At 40.3% G+C, this 21,780-nt stretch overlaps 1 protein-coding gene across 1 annotated transcript; it reads left to right on the top strand.

Annotated features, from left to right (window-relative positions):
- LOC109225560 (peroxiredoxin Q, chloroplastic-like) lies at nt 4,868-8,075 on the top strand. The gene is made up of 4 exons (XM_019390268.1): nt 4,868-5,258; nt 5,348-5,485; nt 7,029-7,118; nt 7,589-8,075. Exons 1-4 carry the CDS (start codon nt 5,055-5,057, stop codon nt 7,805-7,807), a joined length of 651 nt encoding a protein of 216 aa, XP_019245813.1. The 5' UTR covers nt 4,868-5,054; the 3' UTR covers nt 7,808-8,075.

Below are 21,780 nucleotides of genomic sequence, written 5' to 3'. Positions count from 1 at the left end.
AATTAAAACATTCGACCTCGTTCGAATTAACTCACATTCGACCTCGTTCGAGTCAACTAAGAGTCAACATTCGACCTCGCTCGAACCGACTCATATTCGACCTCGTTCGAATTAACTCACATTCGACCTCATTCGAATTAACTCACATTCCACCTTGTTCGAATCAACTAAGAGTCAACATTCGACCTCGCTCGAATCGACTCATATTCGACCTCGTTCGAATTAACTCACATTTGACCTCGTTCGAATCGACTCATATTCGACCTCGCTCAAATCGACTCATATTCTACCTCATTTGAATTAACTCACCTTCGACCTCGTTCGAATTAACTCACATTCGACCTCGTTCGAATCAACTAAGAGTCAACACCGACCTCGCTCGAATCAACTCACACTCGACCTTGCTCGAATTAATTAAACATCTGACCTCATTCGAATTCATATTCGATCACACTTGAATTCCACTCATGCTCAACCTGACTTAAGTTCGATTTACAACTTCGTTTGAATTAAGTACGACATGGGTTTCACCCAAATTCAACCAAAGATATACTCGACCATGTTCGAAATAGCAAGTACCAATACAACTCTTCCGAACACAAACATTCGAAGAAAAATAAAATGGCCCAAGAACATACAACAAAAGGTCGTGATCATTCCATTCCAAAAAATAAAATATCTTACAAAGGGCCAGAAAGACGCCCCCACAAAAAAAAAAACAAAAACTAAGTACAAAGCATCACACCACATCGTCCCCGCCTTTGCCACCGCCACCTTCACCGCCTGGTCTAACATCGCCATCTCCATCATCTCCCCCGCCATCGGGATACTCATATTTATACCAAGCATCAGATGCAAGCCCTTCTAAATCATCTTCACCATCACCGGTCCCCGGCGTAGCGGGATCATAACTGCAGGCAATCCTAGTGTCACGCGCCTTAACACGTGCATCTTCAAAATCGGCCTCAGGAACCTTCACCGCCGTCATCAAATTCCTGTATATGTCCAGTTGAGCCTCAGCGTGGATCCACATCTCATATAAATGCCATGGAATGTCGGGGAAAGTAGAAGTATGAGAGGAGGACGGTCGAGCTAAAAACCGCGCCTTCTCGGCCTCAAGAGCGGCAACTTGATCACTATGGCTCGAAACATCTCTCTTGAGCCACCAATTCGCTCGTCAACCCGTGCCTCCCTTAGCGCAGCCGTCGCATCAATTGCACGTTCAGACCCGAGGACGCGGATGGAGTCCTCTAATGTCGCCACCTTTTCCAAAGCCACTACCCTGGCCTCCTCGGTCCCCTCCAACTCTGCCACTTTCTCGATCAACTCACCACTCAGGGCGGCAACTCTGATCGAGCTTTGCTCAAGCTCGACCCATAGGGACGCCACTTGCGCTTGAAGGTCAACACACTCGGCCACGACCCCCTTGCTTACCTCGAGTTCGTCTTTCTTGGCTATAAGCGCCCCCTCGAGCTCACTACATCTTCTGATGGTCCGCACAAGCTCCTCGTCCTTCTGGTCCAACTCATCTCTATGGGACTGGAGGTTACCGCCTACCCTGAACCGTGCACGCATCTCACGGTACTTGTCACGATATCGGCGGTACTTCAAAACCATTTTCTGGAAAACAATCTTCCGCTTCTCTTCTCGGCAGGCGCTCTCGATCTCAAAATGAGAGTCTAAAAAAAGAAAAAAGAATAAAAAGGAAGAGCCGAAAAGAGTTAGTAAAAATAGAAAGGGGAGAAGGGCGCGAAGTGCAAAAATAACGAGGAAGGAAACTCACCCTCAGAGCCATCCCAGAAATGCCTAATGACAAATCGGAAACCTTATGCACTTGTAGAGTCATGTTCTTGGCGGCAGAGCAAAGAGGGACCAAAGAAGGGACCACGCTCGCCGTGTCAGCCAACAAGTCGTAGTCCAAAGGGATGACAATCAAACGAGAAGATCAATCCGTTCTCACCTCAACCTGGGTAAACCCTTCGTCGAATATCCTCTCTTCCTCGAGGTTGACGTCGGAGCCGGATTCGTAATCATCTACGATCACTCCTTTCACCCTCTTCTTGGATGAAGAGGGAACGTCAGCCCGCGCTGACGTTGACAGATCACCCCTCGGAGTGACCATAGTTGCCTCTGGTCGCTACCCTCCTTCCACGGAAGCAATCTCCACATTTGAAGGGGGCACAATCTCTGTGTCTAAAGCCATGTTGCCTCCTGGTTCGGCCGTGGTCAACTCGGGATCACCCCTCGCAGGCCCCTCATCCTCGGTCTATTCGCCGCCAACCTCTAGTGTCCGTCTTTTCAGCGAAGCCTCTTCCTCCTCACCTGCGATGACTCATCCACTAAATGAAATATTGAAGTAGCCGAAATCTCCGCTAGTAGGGCCGCAACCTGACGGCTAGGTCTATGTGAGGCCGGGGTCCGAGAAGGAACAACAGTCTGAACGGACTCACCTGCAGCCGCGGCGAGTAGAGGCTCAGTGGAAGCACCTGACTGACGAAAAGCGGGTGTAGGAGCCCTCGTCCTCCTCGGAGCCCTCTGACCTACCAGCAAAGAAAGACAAGTAAAAAATAAAAGGAGAGAAAAGACGGTACGAAGGTTAAAACAACTAAGATCAAAATGAAATGACTCACCGGCCATAGGTTTGCGCCCAAACCTCTTATTGAACTGCGACCACTCACGGATCCCCACCGTGTGAGGCAAAATTTGGCTCACCTAGTCACGAATGTCGGTGACTAGCGAAGGAGGATCCTTCTTGGTTATATAAAAAAGAAGAGAAGGGGGAGAACGATTAGGTCACCAAAGAGACACAACAAACAGCTAGTTGGGAGAAACACTTACGAGCAAAGTTCCACTCCTCGGGAACCCATTGGGGTTCGACACCACGTGCTCCATCCTCACGTAGAAGAAGTTGACCCAAAAACGATGATTTGTCTTATCATCCATCTTCACCACCAATCCCTTGGTCCCACGATGGCGAAGGTGTATCATCATACCCCTGTGAAAACTTGGGGCGAAGAGGTGAAGCAGATGACGGAGAGAAATCCCACGGTTGGCTAGCTCCGCATACTTGATAAGCATAAGAAAAAACTTATATATGTTCGGGGAGAGCTGAGCCGGACAAACACCATAATAGCGATAGAAGTCCTCCGCCAAGGAAGGAAGAGGAAGCGTATAGCCGACGACAAATGGATACGCGTAGAATGCGCAGTATCCTAGGCGATGTATCTGCACCACGTTGTTACCAGCTGGGATAAGTTCGACATGGTCTGGAATTCGCCATTTAGCCCTAAATGCAACAAGTGTTGCCGCATCCATCTCAGAAATGACGGGCTCAGGATCATCTTCAGGTAGCTTCGAGAAGTCCGACCTGGTTCTCCCCGAACGTGGAACTATCTCATCCACAGTGGGGAAACTCTCATCTTCTACAATGGCCACTCCTTCTTCATGAGAAGGCATGTCCACAGTCAATGGGACAGGATCAGAAGCTCCCTCAAGGTTAAGAGATGCACTAGTCATTTTTTTGTCATGTATATAGGGAGGAAATGCAAACGCGAAAGGGGTAAAAATAGCAGAAAACGCTAAGAGAAGGGAGAGACAAAGATGCAAGAATTCTGAAAAGAGAAAGGGGAAGCTTGAAGTTTAAAATGCTTAAGAAATACAGCAACTCAAATGAGGAAATCCCATCCCTATTTATAAGAATAATGGCACCCTAATCGAGAAAGCCAAATGCCGCCACATTGATTTCAAAACGGAAGAGGCGCGGGAAACTACATAACGTATCGGGAACATGCGCCATAATGACGCATGATGAAATGATGTCATTTCAAACTGACGTAACGGTCAGATGTGGCTCTTAAAGCGCCACGTCGTCACCTCGCCATAAAAAGGTTACTCCTCGGCCAGCATGCCCAAATTTCTTAAGTTGCGACTGGCGAAGTCCGCCCATCGAGCTCGTCTAAAAAATAACCCCGACGAGCGGAGGGACTAACTGTATGGGTCAAAAATCTGACCAAGGGAATCTTGCCCAAGAAAGGATTGCTAAGAGCCGATTAGGCCGAGGTCGTGCTCAAGATGGAATGAACCTATTGGTGAGCTGAGTAGCCGGGGTCGAGTCGAATACTCAGGTCGGCCCTAACAACTAATTTAGTAGTAAGATATTTTAGGGGAATATTTCACAGAATATTCTCTGCACTTGTACTTTTAGTTAGGTAAGGGATATGTCTCATATAAAGTGGAATAGAGAGAGAAGAAGGGTGTGTGTAATATTCTATATGAGAAGTTCTCTCATGAAAAGTTGACTTTCAAGTAGACTACAAACATTGCCTTTCCATAAAGATTCGATTTGTTGTTCATCTCAGATTTTATCGCGTCAGATCCGAGAAAACCCCCTATATTCCCACGTTTGTTTGTCTTAAATCATTGTCAGAAAAAGAATCATCCACCTCAGAAATGAGTAAATAATAATACTTTAGATATTGATCAGTTATAGAAACTTGTACTTTATTCTTTCATTTATCATTATTTACTCAAATTTGTTTTTTAATACCATTCAAATTATTTTATAAAATCGAATCGTGCAGAAAAATTTGTAACTCTAAAATATGAGTAATATTCAGAAATGAAATGACTTATCTTTGACTTATTAGAGAGAACAACTTCGATGAATAGATATCCAAAGAAATGTCTTAATTTTTAAAAGATATCTTATGAACTTTTAACTTTAGAAAAATATCGAAATAAAAGTTGATAAATTTATCTAATAAGAATATGCTTAAAATAAAATGAGAAAAAGAAAAGAGGGAACTGATGTTGACCGCACTGTCATAGTTTGGTTGGGGTGAGCAACGCTCCACCGCGCAGAAACCAAATTCCCACTTTCGCCACATACACACTTTAGCCTGTACCACTCCCATAGTCGGTCTTTTTCTATATACAAAGAAAACAATCTTGATCTTGATTAATCATTACCAAAAAAATCTTAGAAAAGTTACTCTCTTTCTTCAACTAAGGTCACTCATATTGTCTCTCTTCTTTCAATCCCTCCACCCCCACAAATGGCTTCTTTGTCCACATCTGTAAAGCTGGCTCTTCCAAATTCACTGCTCTATTCTCAAACCCCTAAAAACCTCCTCTGTCACAACCTAAGCATTGTCTCAAGATCATCAAGATCCAATTTTTATGGTCTCAAGCTTCTTCATTCACCTTCTTTGACAACCCCTTCTTCTTTTTCTTCAACTAAAAGTTCTATTTTTGCTAAGGTACGTACATTGCTTTCCCATTTTATTGCTTTTTTTTTTTTTTTCTGATTTCTTTAAACACTATTTGGAATTTGTGGCTTGTTTGGTAGGTGGAAAAAGGTTCAGTGCCTCCACCATTCACATTAAAAGATCAAGATGGAAAAGATGTGAGCCTCTCCAAGTTTAAAGGCAAGCCCGTGGTGGTTTATTTCTATCCTGCTGATGAATCTCCTGGTTGTACAAAACAGGTAGAGTAAAAAGACACCTTAAATTTTCGTCTAAATTCAGTTAATTTCACATTGGTTTGCACCTTTATAATCATAGAGAAAACATGATTTTGTTGGTCTTATTGAAGTTCAATCCAAAAATAACTGCATTTTATGCATAAAAATTTGCACAAAGAAGGACCTTCTTAGTATCATAAGTTGAGAATTAAAATCAATTAGCTGAATAGATGTGAATGAAGTCGTCCTCTTAATGCTAAGTATTAGGTTGGACGAACAATTTCTTTTATACAGTACTTACCTTGGAATAGGGTGGGTGAATATGAGGCTACAACTCCATCCGGAGAAAAGTTTGATTTCGAATCTGACCAATGTGTGACTTGTCCATTCATATTGAAGTTGGACTGATAAATTTTGTCACCAAAAGATCTCTACAAGTGAAGTCCTATTCTGTGAAGTTAGATCATATGAGAGTACTACTCTCATTTACAAATTATATACAGAAACATAGACAAGACACATGAATATTAGATTAACCATAATCATTGGACATCCGTACTTGTCTGATTCTAAAACATGTAGACCTGCCTTTCGCCATTCTGAATGGCCCCCTAGCTTCCTTTGGCATGTCCTGAACATGATGAAACATATCTGCAATGCGGCACTCCTGAAAGGTCCCTCCATACTTGATGCTAAGTATTTGACAACCAGGTTCTAGGTTGGACGACTAATTTTAATATACTAGCAATTTTTATGAAATGAAGGGGAGCGTTGGCGTAACTGGTAAAGTTGCTGCCACGTGACCAGGAGGTCACGGGTTTGAGACGTGGAAACAGTGCCTTGCAGAAATGAAGGGTAAGGCTGCATACAAGAGACCCTTGTGGTCCGGCCCTTCCCCGGACCCCGCACATAGCGGGAGCTTAGTGCACCAGGCTGCCCTTTTTCTTAGCAATTTTACGGAATAGCAGTCGGCCCCTAAATAGAGTGGCCGGGCAAAGCTTTTGGTGAGATTGGAACCCTGCACCTAAGTGATGATTAGTGAAGCTTACCATTAAACTACAACATGCTTTAACTCCTATTCCGAGTAATGCTCAATTCAAGTCTTACCAATGTGTGGCTTGTCTAATATATTAGACTTTTGGGTAGCTGCATTGTTTCACCTTGAACTTCTTGAGTGTATCTATGTTGGACGGATTACTCTATTTTCCATGGTTATCTCCTGTTTACTAATTCAGAAAGACAGTGCAATTGGTGAAAAATATTATCGTTAGACATAAATTAAGTGTAATCCAATCCAGGAAATTTCTCAAATATGTGAACAAATTTATTATTTACCTTAATTTCATCTGAAATAGGCTTGAGGCAAGTTAAAAATACAAGATTAGACCTACTGTTTGAATTCTATTCTAGAGATAACTAGAATTGTCTCATTCCTCTTATTTTATTTCTTTTTTAGCTGAAAGTTAATTGCTTTACTCCTAAAAGCAAAACCATCCTCTTCATGCCTCAATAGTGTATGCATAAAAAGTTACCATGGTGATCACAAATGTGTGAACATTTTATACAGGCCTGTTCCTTCAGGGACTCGTATGAAAAGTTCAAGAAAGCAGGAGCGGAAGTTGTTGGGATTAGTGGTGATGATCCGGAATCCCACAAGGTATTACAGATTTACTTGGTTGGTTAAAAATAGTTAGCTGGAGTTCCTCTATGATAGTTAGTCAGTAATCTGGATTTCTGATTCTTATAATCAAATCAAATTACATTAAGCTTGGTCTTCCTATTAGCCTTGTCGTCTAAAATTTGCACTGGGTATTAATAGCTATGGTTTTAGACACAACTGGTCAACTCCCTGATGGTCTGATTTCACAGACAGACAACTATCAGGTTCTTGATTTACGGTTAATTTCTTAGGCTGCATTGATTTGAATTTCCATTGGCATACTGCCAAAAATATACTTCCCTTTGCAAGTATGATTTACGGTTCATTACTTCTCATGTCAAGGATGTACACCAACTCATCATGTTTCAAACTTCTTGTATTTTTTCTTATCATAAATTTGTGTTCTTTACATTTCTGCTGTTCGATATCGCCAACTGTTATAACCGAGGTATTTTGTGTTGGTACAGGCTTTTGCAAAGAAATACAGACTTCCATATACGTTGCTGAGTGATGAAGGCGACAAGGTTAGAAAAGAATGGGGAGTCCCAGCAGACCTTTTTGGTACATTGCCTGGAAGACAAACTTATGTACTTGACAAGAATGGAGTAGTTCAACTCGTATATAACAATCAGTTCCAACCTGAAAAGCATATTGATGAGACATTGAAGCTACTTCAAAGTCTCTGAATGTCCACCAAATTTTCTTTCTATATTTCCATTTCTCCCACTAGTTTCCTTTTATGCTTAATATATATATTACTGTATGTGATTCTGATTAGATATACAACCACTGTAGTTAGATGTCAAAGGAATTATCAGTTTAGGGTCATAGCACAAATTATGCTCTATATTGTTGAATCACTGCCATATGTGAGCTATGTTGCTCGGGTTCGTCAAAAAGTGTGTCGGACTCTCTGAAAATGTTGTTGCGTGTCAAATTATTTGTTGAGCTCAATCGTATACTATTTGAATTTTGGTTAACAAATGTTTAGTTCTTACACGCCGTTCGCTTAGAAGTTTTACACTCAGGTGGCTTAAGAATCAATTTCTAGTAAGTTAATAGCTTGTTCGGCCAAGCTTATATTTGGCCAAGAGTTTTTTTTTTTTTTTTTTTTTCCTAAAAGTCACTTTTAGGTCCAAAAACTTGAGGTGTTTGGCCAAGCTTCTGGAAGTAAAAAACGTAGTTTTGTAGGAGAAGCATAAGCAGTTTTGGAGAAGCAGAAAAAGTANTTTTTAGAAGCACCTTTGAGAAAAATACACTTAGAAGCAGTTTTTTAAAGCTTGGCCAAACACTAATTGCTTCTCAAAAGTGCTTTTCAAACTAATTAGCCAAACACAAACTTCTTCTCACCAAAAGTATTTTTGAGAAAAGCATTTTTGAAAAAAAGTACTTCTCGAAATGAGCTGATTTTTGCAGCTTGGCCAAACGGGCTATAAGATTGGTAACTTACAACATATGATAGGTAAGATGGTAAGTAAAATGTTATGGTAACTGGTTTAAATGTATTATACTTTAAAATATCAATTAGTTTAAGTTATTTTTTTGGGTTTGCTTTATTTTTTTCTTTGGGAAACTATTTGTGTTTGGATTTGTTTCCAGAAGAAATAATTTTGCATAATGTTTTTTCAAGAAAATAACCTTTTGGCTTATTTATTTTACTTAAAATGGAATAGCTATTGTTGCAAGACAGTTGTTTTTTTATTTTGGTTTTGTTAAAACAGAAAATTTATTTGCATTTATTAAAATTAATGAACAATAAACAATTGTTCAATAAATAAATGAAATGAGCAAATAGTCACTTTAATCCTTGCTATTAGAGTTTAGTGAGTATTTAAAAGCCAATTAGTATTTAGTCACTCCTTTTACACAATTGTTTTTGTGGAGAAAAATACTCCCAATTAAGACATGGAACAACACCAGCAATTGTTGCTGGCATTCATAATTTTACAAGTGAAACACTAATATAATATGCTTAATTTCAAAATATGGTAACAACTCATGGGATTCAAACCTTTATAAGCTCAAACCCCAATAAAAATTCAAACTTTACGATCTGAATGTGAAGATTTATTGGAGTTTTAAACCCCAGGAATGATTCTTTAATGTCCAAACCTTTATAAGTTTAAATCCCAACAACACTTCATGGGATTTGAAAATTCGAACCTTCTTAAATGGAAGTGATGATTAGAACCTTTTTTGACAAAGCATATGAATAGTTGGAAGACAGATTTGCCTTCTGAAGTTTTTCGCAGCCTCTTCATGAAAACTCTTATCAGTAATAAGTGATGGTACACTAGGAACCCGTATTTTAGTTATACTTTGTACTTTAATTACTATACTTTAATTGTATTTGAGCCTAACTTCTAGTAGTTTGTACTTATTACGTGTGTTATGCGCAGGGGCATACACAATTTTTATAAGCGGTATCAAAATTTATAAAAGAACATGAATAATAACTTTAATTATCATACTTTTGGACAAGAAATAGTCTTAATCTATTGATTTTGTTGAATCTTAAGTTAGAAAAGGTCCCAAGTTAGATTCTACTTAGCATAATTTTTAACCATAGAGGCTCGCTCAAATATTCGTAAAAAAAAGTACTAGATGAGGTTCAAACATTTGACCTACTAGAGCAAAATCAAGCACATAACTAACACACCAAGCGGCAATTTATGTCAAGCGGTATCATTTTTCTCTCGTTGTCTGTTTCCTGACAGTACTAATACATATATTTAGTAAAATTTTCGGACGAAGCGGTGTTGCGTGATACCGCTTCATCAAACGTGCTATGTAGGAATTAAGTTATAACCTCTTCTTCTAATAGACCTATGGAAGCAACTCGTGAGGGTTTAGATAACTCTTATGCCCAACCTCACTTACAGGAAGGGGTTGGAGAACATTTTTATCTTAATTTTTCTCGTACTGGTGGATCTGAAGTGGAAAATAATTAGGGTGCAAGAGTTGCGCCACATCCTCATATGAGTCATAGTACTCCTGTTGTTGATTCTCCTTTTCAGCAAATGGCCGATTTCATTCGTCACTTGGCTAGAACAATGTCCGACCCTAATGAAATGAACTAGAGAAAATGAGAAAAATGGGTGGAGTTGAGTTTGAAGACACTATTGATTCTGCTGATGCTGAACAATGGCTTGAGTGCATAGAGAGAGTATTTGAGCAATTATAGTGTTCGAAAGATGCAAAATTTAAGTATGTCATCTCATTGCTACAAAGGGATGCTTATGACTGGTGGGTAAATGTACCAAATGTCAAAGCAAAATCTTCGATGCTTACTTGGGATGATTTTGTCAAAGAATTCCGCATGAAGTATGTCCCACCTGCTTATCGTGATGTGAAGAAAAAGGAGTTTTTGGATTTAAAGCAAAGGGGTATGTCTATTGGTGAATATCAAAAAAAGTTTCTCAGGCTTTCTTGTTATGCTGGTGGTATTATTGATGATAAAAAAATAAATGCTGGCGATTCGAAGATGGTTAGGATGATTCTATCCGAAAGTCTATGGCGGTCCTCCATCAAGAAAATATTTCCAAACTAGTTACAACTGCTCTTACTTGGGAAAGAATTGACAAGGAAAGAGCTAGTAGAAATGAAAACATGTTCAGAAAAGCTAATTCAGATTATGGCGGTCCCTCCAAAAGGAGGAAGTTTGACAATTCCAAAGCTGAGGTGTTCACAGGTCAGTTCAGCATAAGCAAAATAGATCAAATTTTTTACTACCAGCACTCCAAGCTATGGACAAGGTAAGACTCATATACCCACTTGTGTACAATATGGAAAGAATCACTATGGTACTTGCAGAAAAGCTTCTGGTGCTTGTTTTAATTATGAGAGCTTCGATCACAAAGTGAAGGACTATCCTAATCCTAACCATATTTCTTCTCTGGGAACTAAAGGTTCAGTTCGGAAACCTACTACCATTCCTTCTTAAGGAAATAGAGGTGAAAGATCTATAAACACCCAAACAGCAGGTGCAGGTCAAGAGCTACAACACAAGCTTATGCTATGAGATAGAGGGATGACAAAGATGGGGCAGACGTGGTCGTTGGTAAATTTTACTTATTTGGATTATGTGTTGTTACAGTATTTGATCCTGGTTCTACACATTTCTATGTTTTCTCATCATTTATTTTTCCTGAAAATGTGAAATGTGCGAGACTTGATTGTAGAGTGCTTGTCAAAAGTCTTTTGGGTCATCATGTTGTTTGTAATCTGATCAATCGAGGATGTCCCTCCGTGATTCAAAATCTAGTCTTCCCTCCTGATTTGATTGAAATGCCTTTCCAAGACTGTGATATCATCATCGGTATGGATTGGCTTCATAGATATCATGCAATAGTTGAGTGTAGGCCAAAACTTGTGACCTTTAAAGCTCCTACATTTTCACACATTGTTATTTAAGGTGAAAGATCATTAACATCTAATATAATCTCTGCGGTTGTGGCAAGAAAGATGATTAGTCAGGGTTGTGAAATTTATCTTGCTCATATAGATGATACACACCTAAAAAGTCCAACCCTTAAAGATATACCAGTTGTATGTGAATTTTATGATGTTTTCCCTTAAAAGCTTCCTGGGTTGAATTTCCTATAGAGTTTATTCCTGGAACTACTCCTATTTCTATAACTCCTTACCGAATGACTTCAGCAGAATTGAAGGAGTTAATAATTCAATTGCAAGAACTTCTTGAGAAGGGTTTTATTCGCCCAAGTGTTTCTCCTTGGGGAGCTCCTATTTTATTTGTGAAAAGAAAGATCACTCTTCGTCTTTGTATTGATTACCGGCAATTGAATAAGGAAACAATTAAAAATAGATAGCCATTGCCTAGGAATTGATGATTGATTTGACCGGTTAAAGGGTAGTAGGTTGTTCTCAAAATTGACTTGAGGTCCGGGTATTACCAAGTGTGAGTAAGTGAGCAAGTTGTTCCTAAAACTGCTTTTAGGACTCGTTATGGTCATTATAAAATTTTGGTAATGTCGTTTGGGTTTAAAAATGCTCCTGCAGTGTTCATGGATCTACTGAATCGTGTATTCAAACCTTATCTTGATCAATTTGTGGTGTATTTATTGGTGATATTTTAATATATTCCACGAATAGTGAAGATCATGATAAACATCTCTGAATTGTCTTGAAAATTTTGGAGGAGAAAAAGCTCTATGCGAAACTTTCCAAATGTTGATACCCAATTTTTTCTCATATATTTTTAACACATATATATGCTTTCAAAATAGTATAAGCATACATAAAATTTTTTATAATTTTTCTTTCTATAATTTTTAAAAGCCCCAAATCAATTTATTTTCTCTCTTTATTTATAAAATATCCAATAATTATTCTTCAAATTGCTTTTGTGATGATTTAGTCATCTAAATTCTTTATTTATGCCAANATCTCGAAATTGTCCCGGACGTCTGTCACTGACTAAAATTGAGAAGAAGCCCGGAGAAAGCTTTAGAGAATATGGTTTTCGGTGGAGAGAGCAGGCAGCAAGAGTCGATCCTCCAATGAAAGAGAATGAGATGGTTGATTATTTCCTTCAGGCTTTGGAGCCAACCTATTATGGTCATCTGGTGTCAGCAGTGGGAAAAACTTTCAACGAGGTCGTGAAAATGGGAAGTATGGTGGAAGAGGGTCTCAAGTCTAACAAGATTATGAGTTATTCAGCAATCAAAGCAACTACTCAGGCTATTCAGAGCGGCACTGGAGGCGTATTGGGAAAGAAGAAGAAAGAAGAGGTTGCGGTAGTGGAATCGAGAGCTTGGTCCAGAGGTCCATCGCCATATTATCACCAACGTCGCCCTCACCCCAAACCTACCCACATACCCCATATGGCCCACCGCAGCATTATTACCCACCTCCCGCTCCCCATTTCTCTGTCCACCATGCCCAGACATACCCCCAACCTCCTACCCATGCGCAATGGCGTGCACCCACCCCACAAAATACTTACTCATCTCAAAACACCTACCCACCCCCAAGAACCAACAGAAATCCTGCTGGAACCGGTTTTCGACCCAATCCCGCATTTAAGAACGATAGGTTGCAAAAGAAGAAGACTTTCACTCCCTTGGGTGAATCTTACACTAGCTTGTACCACAGATTGAGATAGTTGGGCATGCTGAACCCGATCGAACCCAAATTGCCAAATCCTCCCCCAAGGAATCTGGACCACTCTGTGAGTTTTGAGTATTGCTCAGGTGCGCCGGGACATGACACAGAAAAATGTTGGCACTTGAAAACGGCTATCCAAGAGCTCATTGATACCCACCGAATTGAAGTACAAGCCCCAAAAACGCCTAACATCACCCAAAATCCATTACCAACTCATCACGAGAGCCATATGATCGAGCTAATCCAAAAGGGAGAGCATGAGAAGCCGTCACAAACCGTAATGATGATCAGGGCTAGTGAGGATAAATCAAATGAGAAACTAGCAAAGGAGAGAGCATCGATCAAGGTAGGAGAAACAGTTAGCAAACCAGTTGTAGTGATGAAGAAAGAGCTTTTGAGCAGTGTTGCAGAAAAACAAGAACCAGTTAAAGTGGTAGTGTCCGGGGCAGCTGTTAAGCCCGCTGTGATTGTGAAAGGGGCTCGCACAGAGCCGGTTGTCATCAAGCCAGTGACTCAACTACCGGTAATCAGTGGAAAGGCCATCCCATGGAATTACGGCCGAGTGACAGTGATGTATCAGGGAAAGGAAGTCAAGGAAGAAGTTTGTGAAACACATAGACTGACTCGCTCAGGGAGATGTTTTGCTCCTGACGAGCTGAGAAAGGCTAGAGCCACCAAAGATAATCTAGTATCAGTGAAGAAAGCTGTAACTGAAGAAGAGGCAGAAGAATTTTTGAAGAAGATGAAGGCACGTGATTATTCCATTGTAGAACAGTTGAGAAAGACCCCGGCGCAAATCTCTTTGCTATTATTATTGATTCACTCAGATGAGCACCGCCAGGCATTGATGAAAATTCTGAATGAGGCCCACGTTCCCGATAAGATTTCTGTGAACCATTTAGAGAAAATAGCAAACAAGATCTTTGAAGTCAACAGGGTTACATTTTCTGATGATGAGCTGCCTTTGGAAGGCACTGAACATAATAAAGCACTCTACCTCATGGTGAAATGTGAAGACTCTGTGGTCACCCGGGTGCTTGTCGATAACGGGTCTAGTGCAAACATTTGCCCTCTATCCACCCTGGAAAAGTTAAAGGTGGACAGTGAGAGGATTCATAAGAATAGCATTTGCGTGCGAGGATTTGATGGAGGGGGCAAAGACACAGTTGGGGATATAGTGTTGGAACTGACAATAGGTCCGGTTGAATTCACTATGGAGTTCCAGGTGCTTGATGTGGCTATTTCTTACAATCTCCTGTTAGGCCGACCCTGGATCCATGCAGCAAAGGCGGTGCCATCTACCTTGCACCAGATGGTTAAATTCGAGTGGGATAGGCAAGAGATTGTGGTGCATGGGGAAGATAGTTCGTGTACTCTGGGTGATGCCATTGTGCCATTCATAGAAGCTGAGGATGACAAAGGCCCATGGGTTTATCAATTCTTTTATACGGTATCGGTTGAGAAGATCCCGGAAGGGAAGTGTATTCCTGTGCCAAAGGTAGCCGCTGCATCCATCATGGTTGCGTCGAAAATGCTGAAGAACGGATTTGTACCTGGAAAAGGCTTGGGTGTTTCTTTACAAGGCATCGTACAGCCCGTATCCCTTCCTGCAAACCTGGATACTTTTGGTTTGGGTTTCAAGCTCACTGCTGCGGACATAAGGCGAGCTAGAAAGATGAAAAAGAAAGCATGGACCCTTCCAAAACCCATTCCCCGCCTTTCCCGTTCCTTTGTCAGGCCTGGTACTAAGAAGCGCCTTGCAACATCAATGCCCAATGATGTGGTTGACCCCGACAAGGAGCTGATTGAGAAGTTTGAAAAGCTGTTTCATGAGGTGAATGTGTTGGAAGCCGGAGAAGGTCCAAGCAAGTCAGATGTCCAGTTCGTGGGGGCCCAAGCAAAGCTTAACAATTGGGAAGCAACTCCCCTTCCTACCCGGAGGGAGTCTTGGTAGTTAGTTTTGATTTCTTTTCAGTTTAATCTGGATTATTTCCAAGGTTGTAATTCGGATGCTATGTTCCGTCCGTTTGGATGAGTTAAACCTTGTTATCTTAAATATTAATGAAATGCAATTTCCCTCTTTTTCATTCCTGATAGTTTTCATTTTTGTCTTTCTTTATTTCTTGTACAGTCCCTTTTATGCTAGTTTTAGTGATGTGTCATGCATGAGGAGTCTTTAGCCCAGTCTTAAAAGCCAATCTAACTCAGACATAATAATACAAGAAGTTGAGTGTGATGACGAAATAGAATATGATGATAAGGACGCTTTTGAGGAAATCAGTAAAGAATTAAGCCACTTTGAAGAAAAACCCAAACCTAATTTGAATGACACAGAGCCAATCAATTTAGGGGATCAGGAGAATGTACGGGAAACGAAAATAAGTGTCCATCTGGAACCTCAGCTCAGGGAAGAGATAATTAAAGCACTTTTTGAGTATAAAGATGTTTTTGCATGGTCGTATGACGACATGCCCGGTTTGAGCACTGATTTGGTGGTTCACAAATTGCCCACTGACCCAGCATGCCTTCCTGTCAAGCAGAAACTAAGGAAATTTAAAACAGACATTAGTGTGAAAATCAAATAAGAGGTCACCAAACAGTTTGAGGCAAAGGTCATCAGGGTCTCGCGGTATCCCACCTGGTTAGCCAATGTTGTGCCTGTGCCAAAGAAGGATGGAAAGACCAGAGTGTGCGTAGATTACCGTGACCTCAATAAGGCAAGTCCGAATGACAACTTCCCACTACCAAACATACACATATTGATTGACAATTGATCCAAACATGAGATTGGTTCCTTCGTGGATTGCTATGCGGGTTATCACCAGATTTTGATGGATGAGGAGGATGCGGAAAAGACGACGTTTATTACACCTTGGGGAACATATTGTTATAGAGTCATGCCATTCGGGTTGAAGAACGCAGGAGCAACGTATATGAGGGCGATGAACACCATGTTCCATGACATGATACATCGGGAAATTGAGGTCTATGTGGATGACGTGATCATAAAGTCGAGAAAACAATGTGACCATGTCAAGGACTTGAGGAAATTCTTCCAGAGACTCCGCAGATACAACCTCAAGCTTAATCCAGCAAAGTGTGCGTTTGGAGTTCCATCTGGGAAGTTGTTGGGATTCATAGTGAGTCGACGCGGTATTGAATTAGACCCGTCCAAGATCAAAGCCATTCAGGAGCTACCACCGCCGAGGAACAAGAAAGAGGTGATGAGTTTGCTTGGCAGATTGAATTACATCAGCAGGTTCATTGCCCAGCTTACAACAACTTGCGAGACCATCTTCAAGCTGCTAAAGAAAGATGTTGTGGTCAGATGGACGGATGAATGTCAAGCAGCATTTGACAGGATTAAGGAGTATTTGGCTAGTCCACCTGTGTTGGTCCCGCCGGAGCCGGGAAGGCCCTTGATCCTTTATCTGACCGTGCTGGATAATTCTTTTGGTTGTGTACTGGGGCAGCATGACATCACAGGAAGGAAAAAGCAGGCAATTTACTACCTCAGCAAGAAGTTCACATCATATGAGGTAAAGTACACTCAACTTGAGAGGACGTGTTGTGCCTTAACCTGGGTAGCGCAGAAGTTGAAACATTACTTGTCAGCCTATACCACCTATCTCATCTCTCGGTTGGACCCGTTGAAGTACATTTTTCAGAAACCCATGCCCACAGGGAGGTTGGCGAAATGGCAAATCTTGCTTATGAAATTTGATATTGTCTACGTGACCCGGACTGCAATGAAAGCACAAGCGCTAGCTGATCATTTGGCCGAGAATCCAGTTGATGATGAATATGAGCCTTTGAAAACATACTTCCCTGACGAGGAGATAATGCATGTTGAAGAATTAGAACAAATCGAGAAGCCAGGATGGAAACTGTTCTTTGATGGAGCTGCCAACGCCAAGGGTGTCGGGATAGGAGCAGTACTGATTTCTGAGACAGGCAACACTACCCTGTCACTGCTCAACTTCGTTTCTATTGCACCAATAACATGGCTGAATACGAGGCGTGTATATTGGGTTTGAGATTAGCTATAGACATGGGTGTCCAGGAAATCTTGGTCATGGGTGACTCGGATCTTCTGGTACACCAGATTCAAGGTGAATGGGAGACACGAGATTTGAAGCTTATACCGTATCGGCAGTGTTTGCAAGAACTTTGTCAACGGTTTCAATCAATAGATTTTAGGCATATTCCAAGGATTCACAATGAGGTTGCCGACGCTTTGGCCACTTTGGCGTCAATGTTGCATCATCCAGACAAGGCTTATGTGGACCCGTTACAGATTCAGGTCCGAGATCAGCATGCTTATTGTAATATGGTGGAAGAGAGCTTGATGGTGAGCCGTGGTTTCATGATATCAAAGAATATCTCNCAAAATCAAGCCCAGTTATAGCCAACCCGGTCCAGCCTCCACACCCTACCAAAACGACCCCGTTTCCTCCAATTTAATCACAACCCTCGATTCTTTTGATCCAACGGATGAGAACTGCCTAGGTTTTTTGATATAGATATGTCCTAACGCTACCCTACCCCCTCAGACCCCCTCACCCTCCCATCTCTCTCATCTTTCATCAGGGAAACCTAACGCCACCGTCCTCCGCCCTAGACCGCCGCCGGAATTAAAAAATGATTACTTTATTATTTCACAATTTTTGTAAATTTTTGTGTTATTTTCTGATAATTGTTGCATTTTATTGGTGTTTGTTTTAATTCGTATGAAAAATATAAAAAAATACATTTGGCATTTGCATTCAGGATTTAGTTTCATATTTTAGGATTAGTTAGGGGTTAAGTGGTTTTTAGAACAAATTATAAAGAAAATAACAAAAAGTAGTCCAGTTTTGCATTTTTAATTGTTGAATTTGCCATGAAATAGTTTTTACACATTTTTAGGAAATAGTTTAACTTTTAAATATATTAGGTCTTTATTTTTGCATTTTTATTAAGTCAAAAAATATATAAAAAAAATATAAACAAAAACAAAATAAGAATAAATAAAAGAATAAAAGAAACTAAAATAAAGAGGCATAGTGATGGCCAACATTGGGCCATTTTTGTTCAGGCACTCAAGCCCAAACACCAAACCCCTTCCAAACCAATCCCAGCCCAAACGCCCATGATGAAATCCCAAAATCCGGCCAAAATCAAGCCCAGTTATTTGGTGATTAATTCGTGCTTAATTGTTTAGCCATACAGATTTTAGTTCACTTGATTCTTGGTTGTAATTGAATGTTGAGTTTGATTTGGTCAGACCAGTATTGGGATATTAGTTTAATCTTGTGTCTCGATAATTGTTAATCGACTCTGTTTGGTCTTGATTAGTTTTAATCTGTTTATTGCCAAGTTTAATAGATCATTAGATAGTAGTGAATTAGGATTACATTTTTTTTAGTCGAAGTTCAATTCAGAATTTAGGAAGTTGTTTGGTTATAGCTACAATTTTAGTGTAAGTCCAGGGATAATTTGGGTATTTGGGATTGGGAAGAACATGGTAGTTAACACTAGAAGCTTCTAGGGCTTTCCAAAGTAGGACTGTAGTGTAATTTCAGTAATTTTAGTATATTAACTTGAGGAACAAGTCAATAAGTAAAGGACTAGTCTGAAAATAAAATAGGGACTAAAAAAAACTGAAAATCTGAGGGCTGCCCTCATTGTGCCTATATAAAGGCATGCCAATGCCTTAGAGGACAAGTTTTGGAGCCTCTAAAAATTCCCTCTCATTGTCCACAAGTTTCAGATCTGAAATTTGAAATCCAAACTCCAAATCTTCAAAAAATCCAAAAAGAAAACAAGCAAAAACAACAGAAATTCCAGAAAAATACTGTTGCATTGAGTTCCTTAGATCAATTTCGAGTTTGAGCAACTATTTCGAGTCTCTAGCTTAGTTTAAAGAGGAGAATGGCTTGAAATTCCTTGTGTTTTGGCTGTTGAAGTTTCAGAGGGTATTTTTGGGTTTAATTTCGAGTCTGTGTGGTATTATTCAACTTGTTTGGGTTGTTTGATTGGTTGATTTAGTGTTAAAACATTTCCTGGGTTTTGGAATTGGAATCTGCTGTGGCTTGCTGTAGTATACTTCTGCTGATTTGCTACTGTAGCTAACTCCTATTTCTCATCATCTTACTCAATTCCAGGTACACAATTGTAACTCTGATAATTGTGAGCTGAAAACGTGAAGAATGAATCTTTGTGGAGAATTGAAGCACAAGTGTTGATTTAGTTTATTTCCTGATTCGTGTACTCAGACATTTAGTGCAATAATGTTATTTAGGTCATTGTTTATATTGTACTAATATGGACTGTACTGGACTATTTAGACTATTAGGCTTGTGATTAGCCTTGAACTAGCATAGTTTAATTAATTGTGTTAGTTTGACTTTTAAAATCAGGAGAATATTGTGGACTTGAGATTAACTCTGGCATTAGTGTGTATGCTCATATCAAGGACAACTTCAGGCCCAATAAATATTTTGTGGTAGTGTAGTACTTTAGTATCTAAAATCAGTAATCGTAGGTGTAATTACTCAGTACATCTTCGCTACACTAAGTCCCTGAATTTAGCAAGAGTAGTTTGTTCCATGTTAATTCGGTAAACCCTATATGAACACGCAGCAAAGTTTAAAACGTGACTTGAGCATCAAACTGGAGTCTGTTAACTAGTAGTTCGTTGATTTGAATGGGTATACCTTGTTTCCTTTGTTTTAAAAATCATTGAATACCATTAGAACAATGTGAAATAAGTTCAGAAGCTATTAGGATCCCATTGGGTTTTCTATTTTGATTTGGAATCTGTTGATGGATCAAGGCTCAACAGCCTGTGTTGATCGAGTTGGGCCTCAGTTCTGCTAAAGCCCATCCCAGCTCTAGTCCTAATTCGTTTCTCATTTGGGCCTGTGCAAAGGCCCATAACTGGTCTACAACCCTTTTAAAAATAACGCTGGATTGAAACTCCACCTCTCCGGGCTAATATCGAAGCCCAGTGACCTGAATTTTGCGAGTAGGCTAATAACTAATTAAGTAGGGCCTTTCCTTTTATTTTTAGAGACAATACATGATAGAAAATTGTAGATTACTTTAGGTTTGCCTTTAATAAAAAATGAGACGAGCCTCGCCGCACAAAACATGTAAAATTGCGGGGCCCTCGATAAATGTTTATACAACAATACTTAGACTTCGGGACGAGCCGTTTAGCGAATTTCACGGTTTTTCCCAAAGATGATAAAGCGTAGTTGCTTTAGGCGNATTGGGAGAATCATATGCCAGTCTGTTCCAGAGGCTAAGGACATTGGACATGTTGAAGCCGATTCAGATAAAAATGCCGAACCCTCTCCCAAAGAAGTTTGATCCTTCTCAAAAGTGCGCATATTGCTCAGGTGCCCTGGGGCACGACATAGAGAAATGTTGGAATCTGAAGAATGCAATTCAAAAGCTTATTGATGCAGGTGACATTGTCGTGCAAAATCCAGATGCAACAAACACTGGCCAAGATCCGTCTCCTGTACACAATGAAACGCATATGGTGGGTATGATTGATTGTGAGAATGAGCCGGCAGAAGAAACCAGAAGCAGTTTACTCAGAACAACGTGATGAAGTCTTGTGAAAATTCCAGCAATCTTGGTGTGAAATTCAGTGGCTAAGACGCCGTACTTGGTATTGGGAAGACGCTCCATCTCTTGGAGTTTTGGTGGTTTATTTTGTTGTCATTTCTGTTGTCCGGGTTATTTTAGGGTTGTAATCCGGATATTGTCTTGTGACTCAAACCCTTCTATCCTTTCATTTTGTCTTGTTTGTCTCGTCGTAGTAGCTTGTGTAGTGCTGTTTAGGTTTGTTCAAGGGTTGTAACTCTAGTCTAGTTTGCTTGTTTCGTTGTTTAAACCCTTTCACCGTCAGTCTAATCAATTCTCTGTTTCCCGCCATTTCTAGTCATTTTATCTGGTTCCTTTCTCCTTTTGCAATTCTTTTCATGCTGGATCTGGTGACATGACATGCACGCATAATTCTCAGCCTGGTTTTAAAAGTCAGTTTAGTAATGAAGCAATAAAACAATGTTGAAGATGTAAGGACAGTCGAGGGATTTTGAAATCTCTTCGAGCCCAAACTGTGTGAAACTGGGTCAGACGGAACATAAAGAAATACTGTTGAAATGCATCATGCCACATCGGTTTGAGACCAAAGGCAATTTTGCCCCCGAGTCTACAGGGGCCGCTCGTGGTACCTAGACTATTGTCCAAATGGTGCTGGGTAATTGACAAATGTAGAAGGCAAATGTGTGGATATGGTTAGTAATTCTGGTGCAATCAAAAAAAATGTTACCTATGTTTTCCTCAGTTTGTTTAATTGCGTAGTTTGTACTTGGCATGTTTTGGAGATTGAAATGACGAAGGCATTTTGTTCTGCTATCCAAACACTTTATCCTTTGTTACCCCTTTGAGCCTCGGTTATTTTCTTGCATACCCCTCTTTCGGAATCAATAATAAAACTCGTAAGCCCGAGCGGGGAAAGAAAATGGAGAAACAAGAG

Source organism: Nicotiana attenuata, chromosome 5 (genome assembly GCF_001879085.1).
Source record: "Nicotiana attenuata strain UT chromosome 5, NIATTr2, whole genome shotgun sequence".
In the NCBI taxonomy this organism is placed as follows: domain Eukaryota; kingdom Viridiplantae; phylum Streptophyta; class Magnoliopsida; order Solanales; family Solanaceae; genus Nicotiana; species Nicotiana attenuata.
This window is presented reverse-complemented; position numbering and strand designations above follow the sequence as displayed.

Excerpts from the sequence above, each read along its gene's own strand:
- LOC109225560 (XM_019390268.1), top strand. The coding sequence starts at position 5,055 with ATGGCTTCTTTGTCCACATCTGTAAAGCTGGCTCTTCCAAATTCACTG. Across the intron at positions 5,259-5,347 it reads AAAGTTCTATTTTTGCTAAG|GTGGAAAAAGGTTCAGTGCC; the intron begins GTACGTACATTG and ends CTTGTTTGGTAG. Across the intron at positions 7,119-7,588 it reads ATGATCCGGAATCCCACAAG|GCTTTTGCAAAGAAATACAG; the intron begins GTATTACAGATT and ends GTGTTGGTACAG.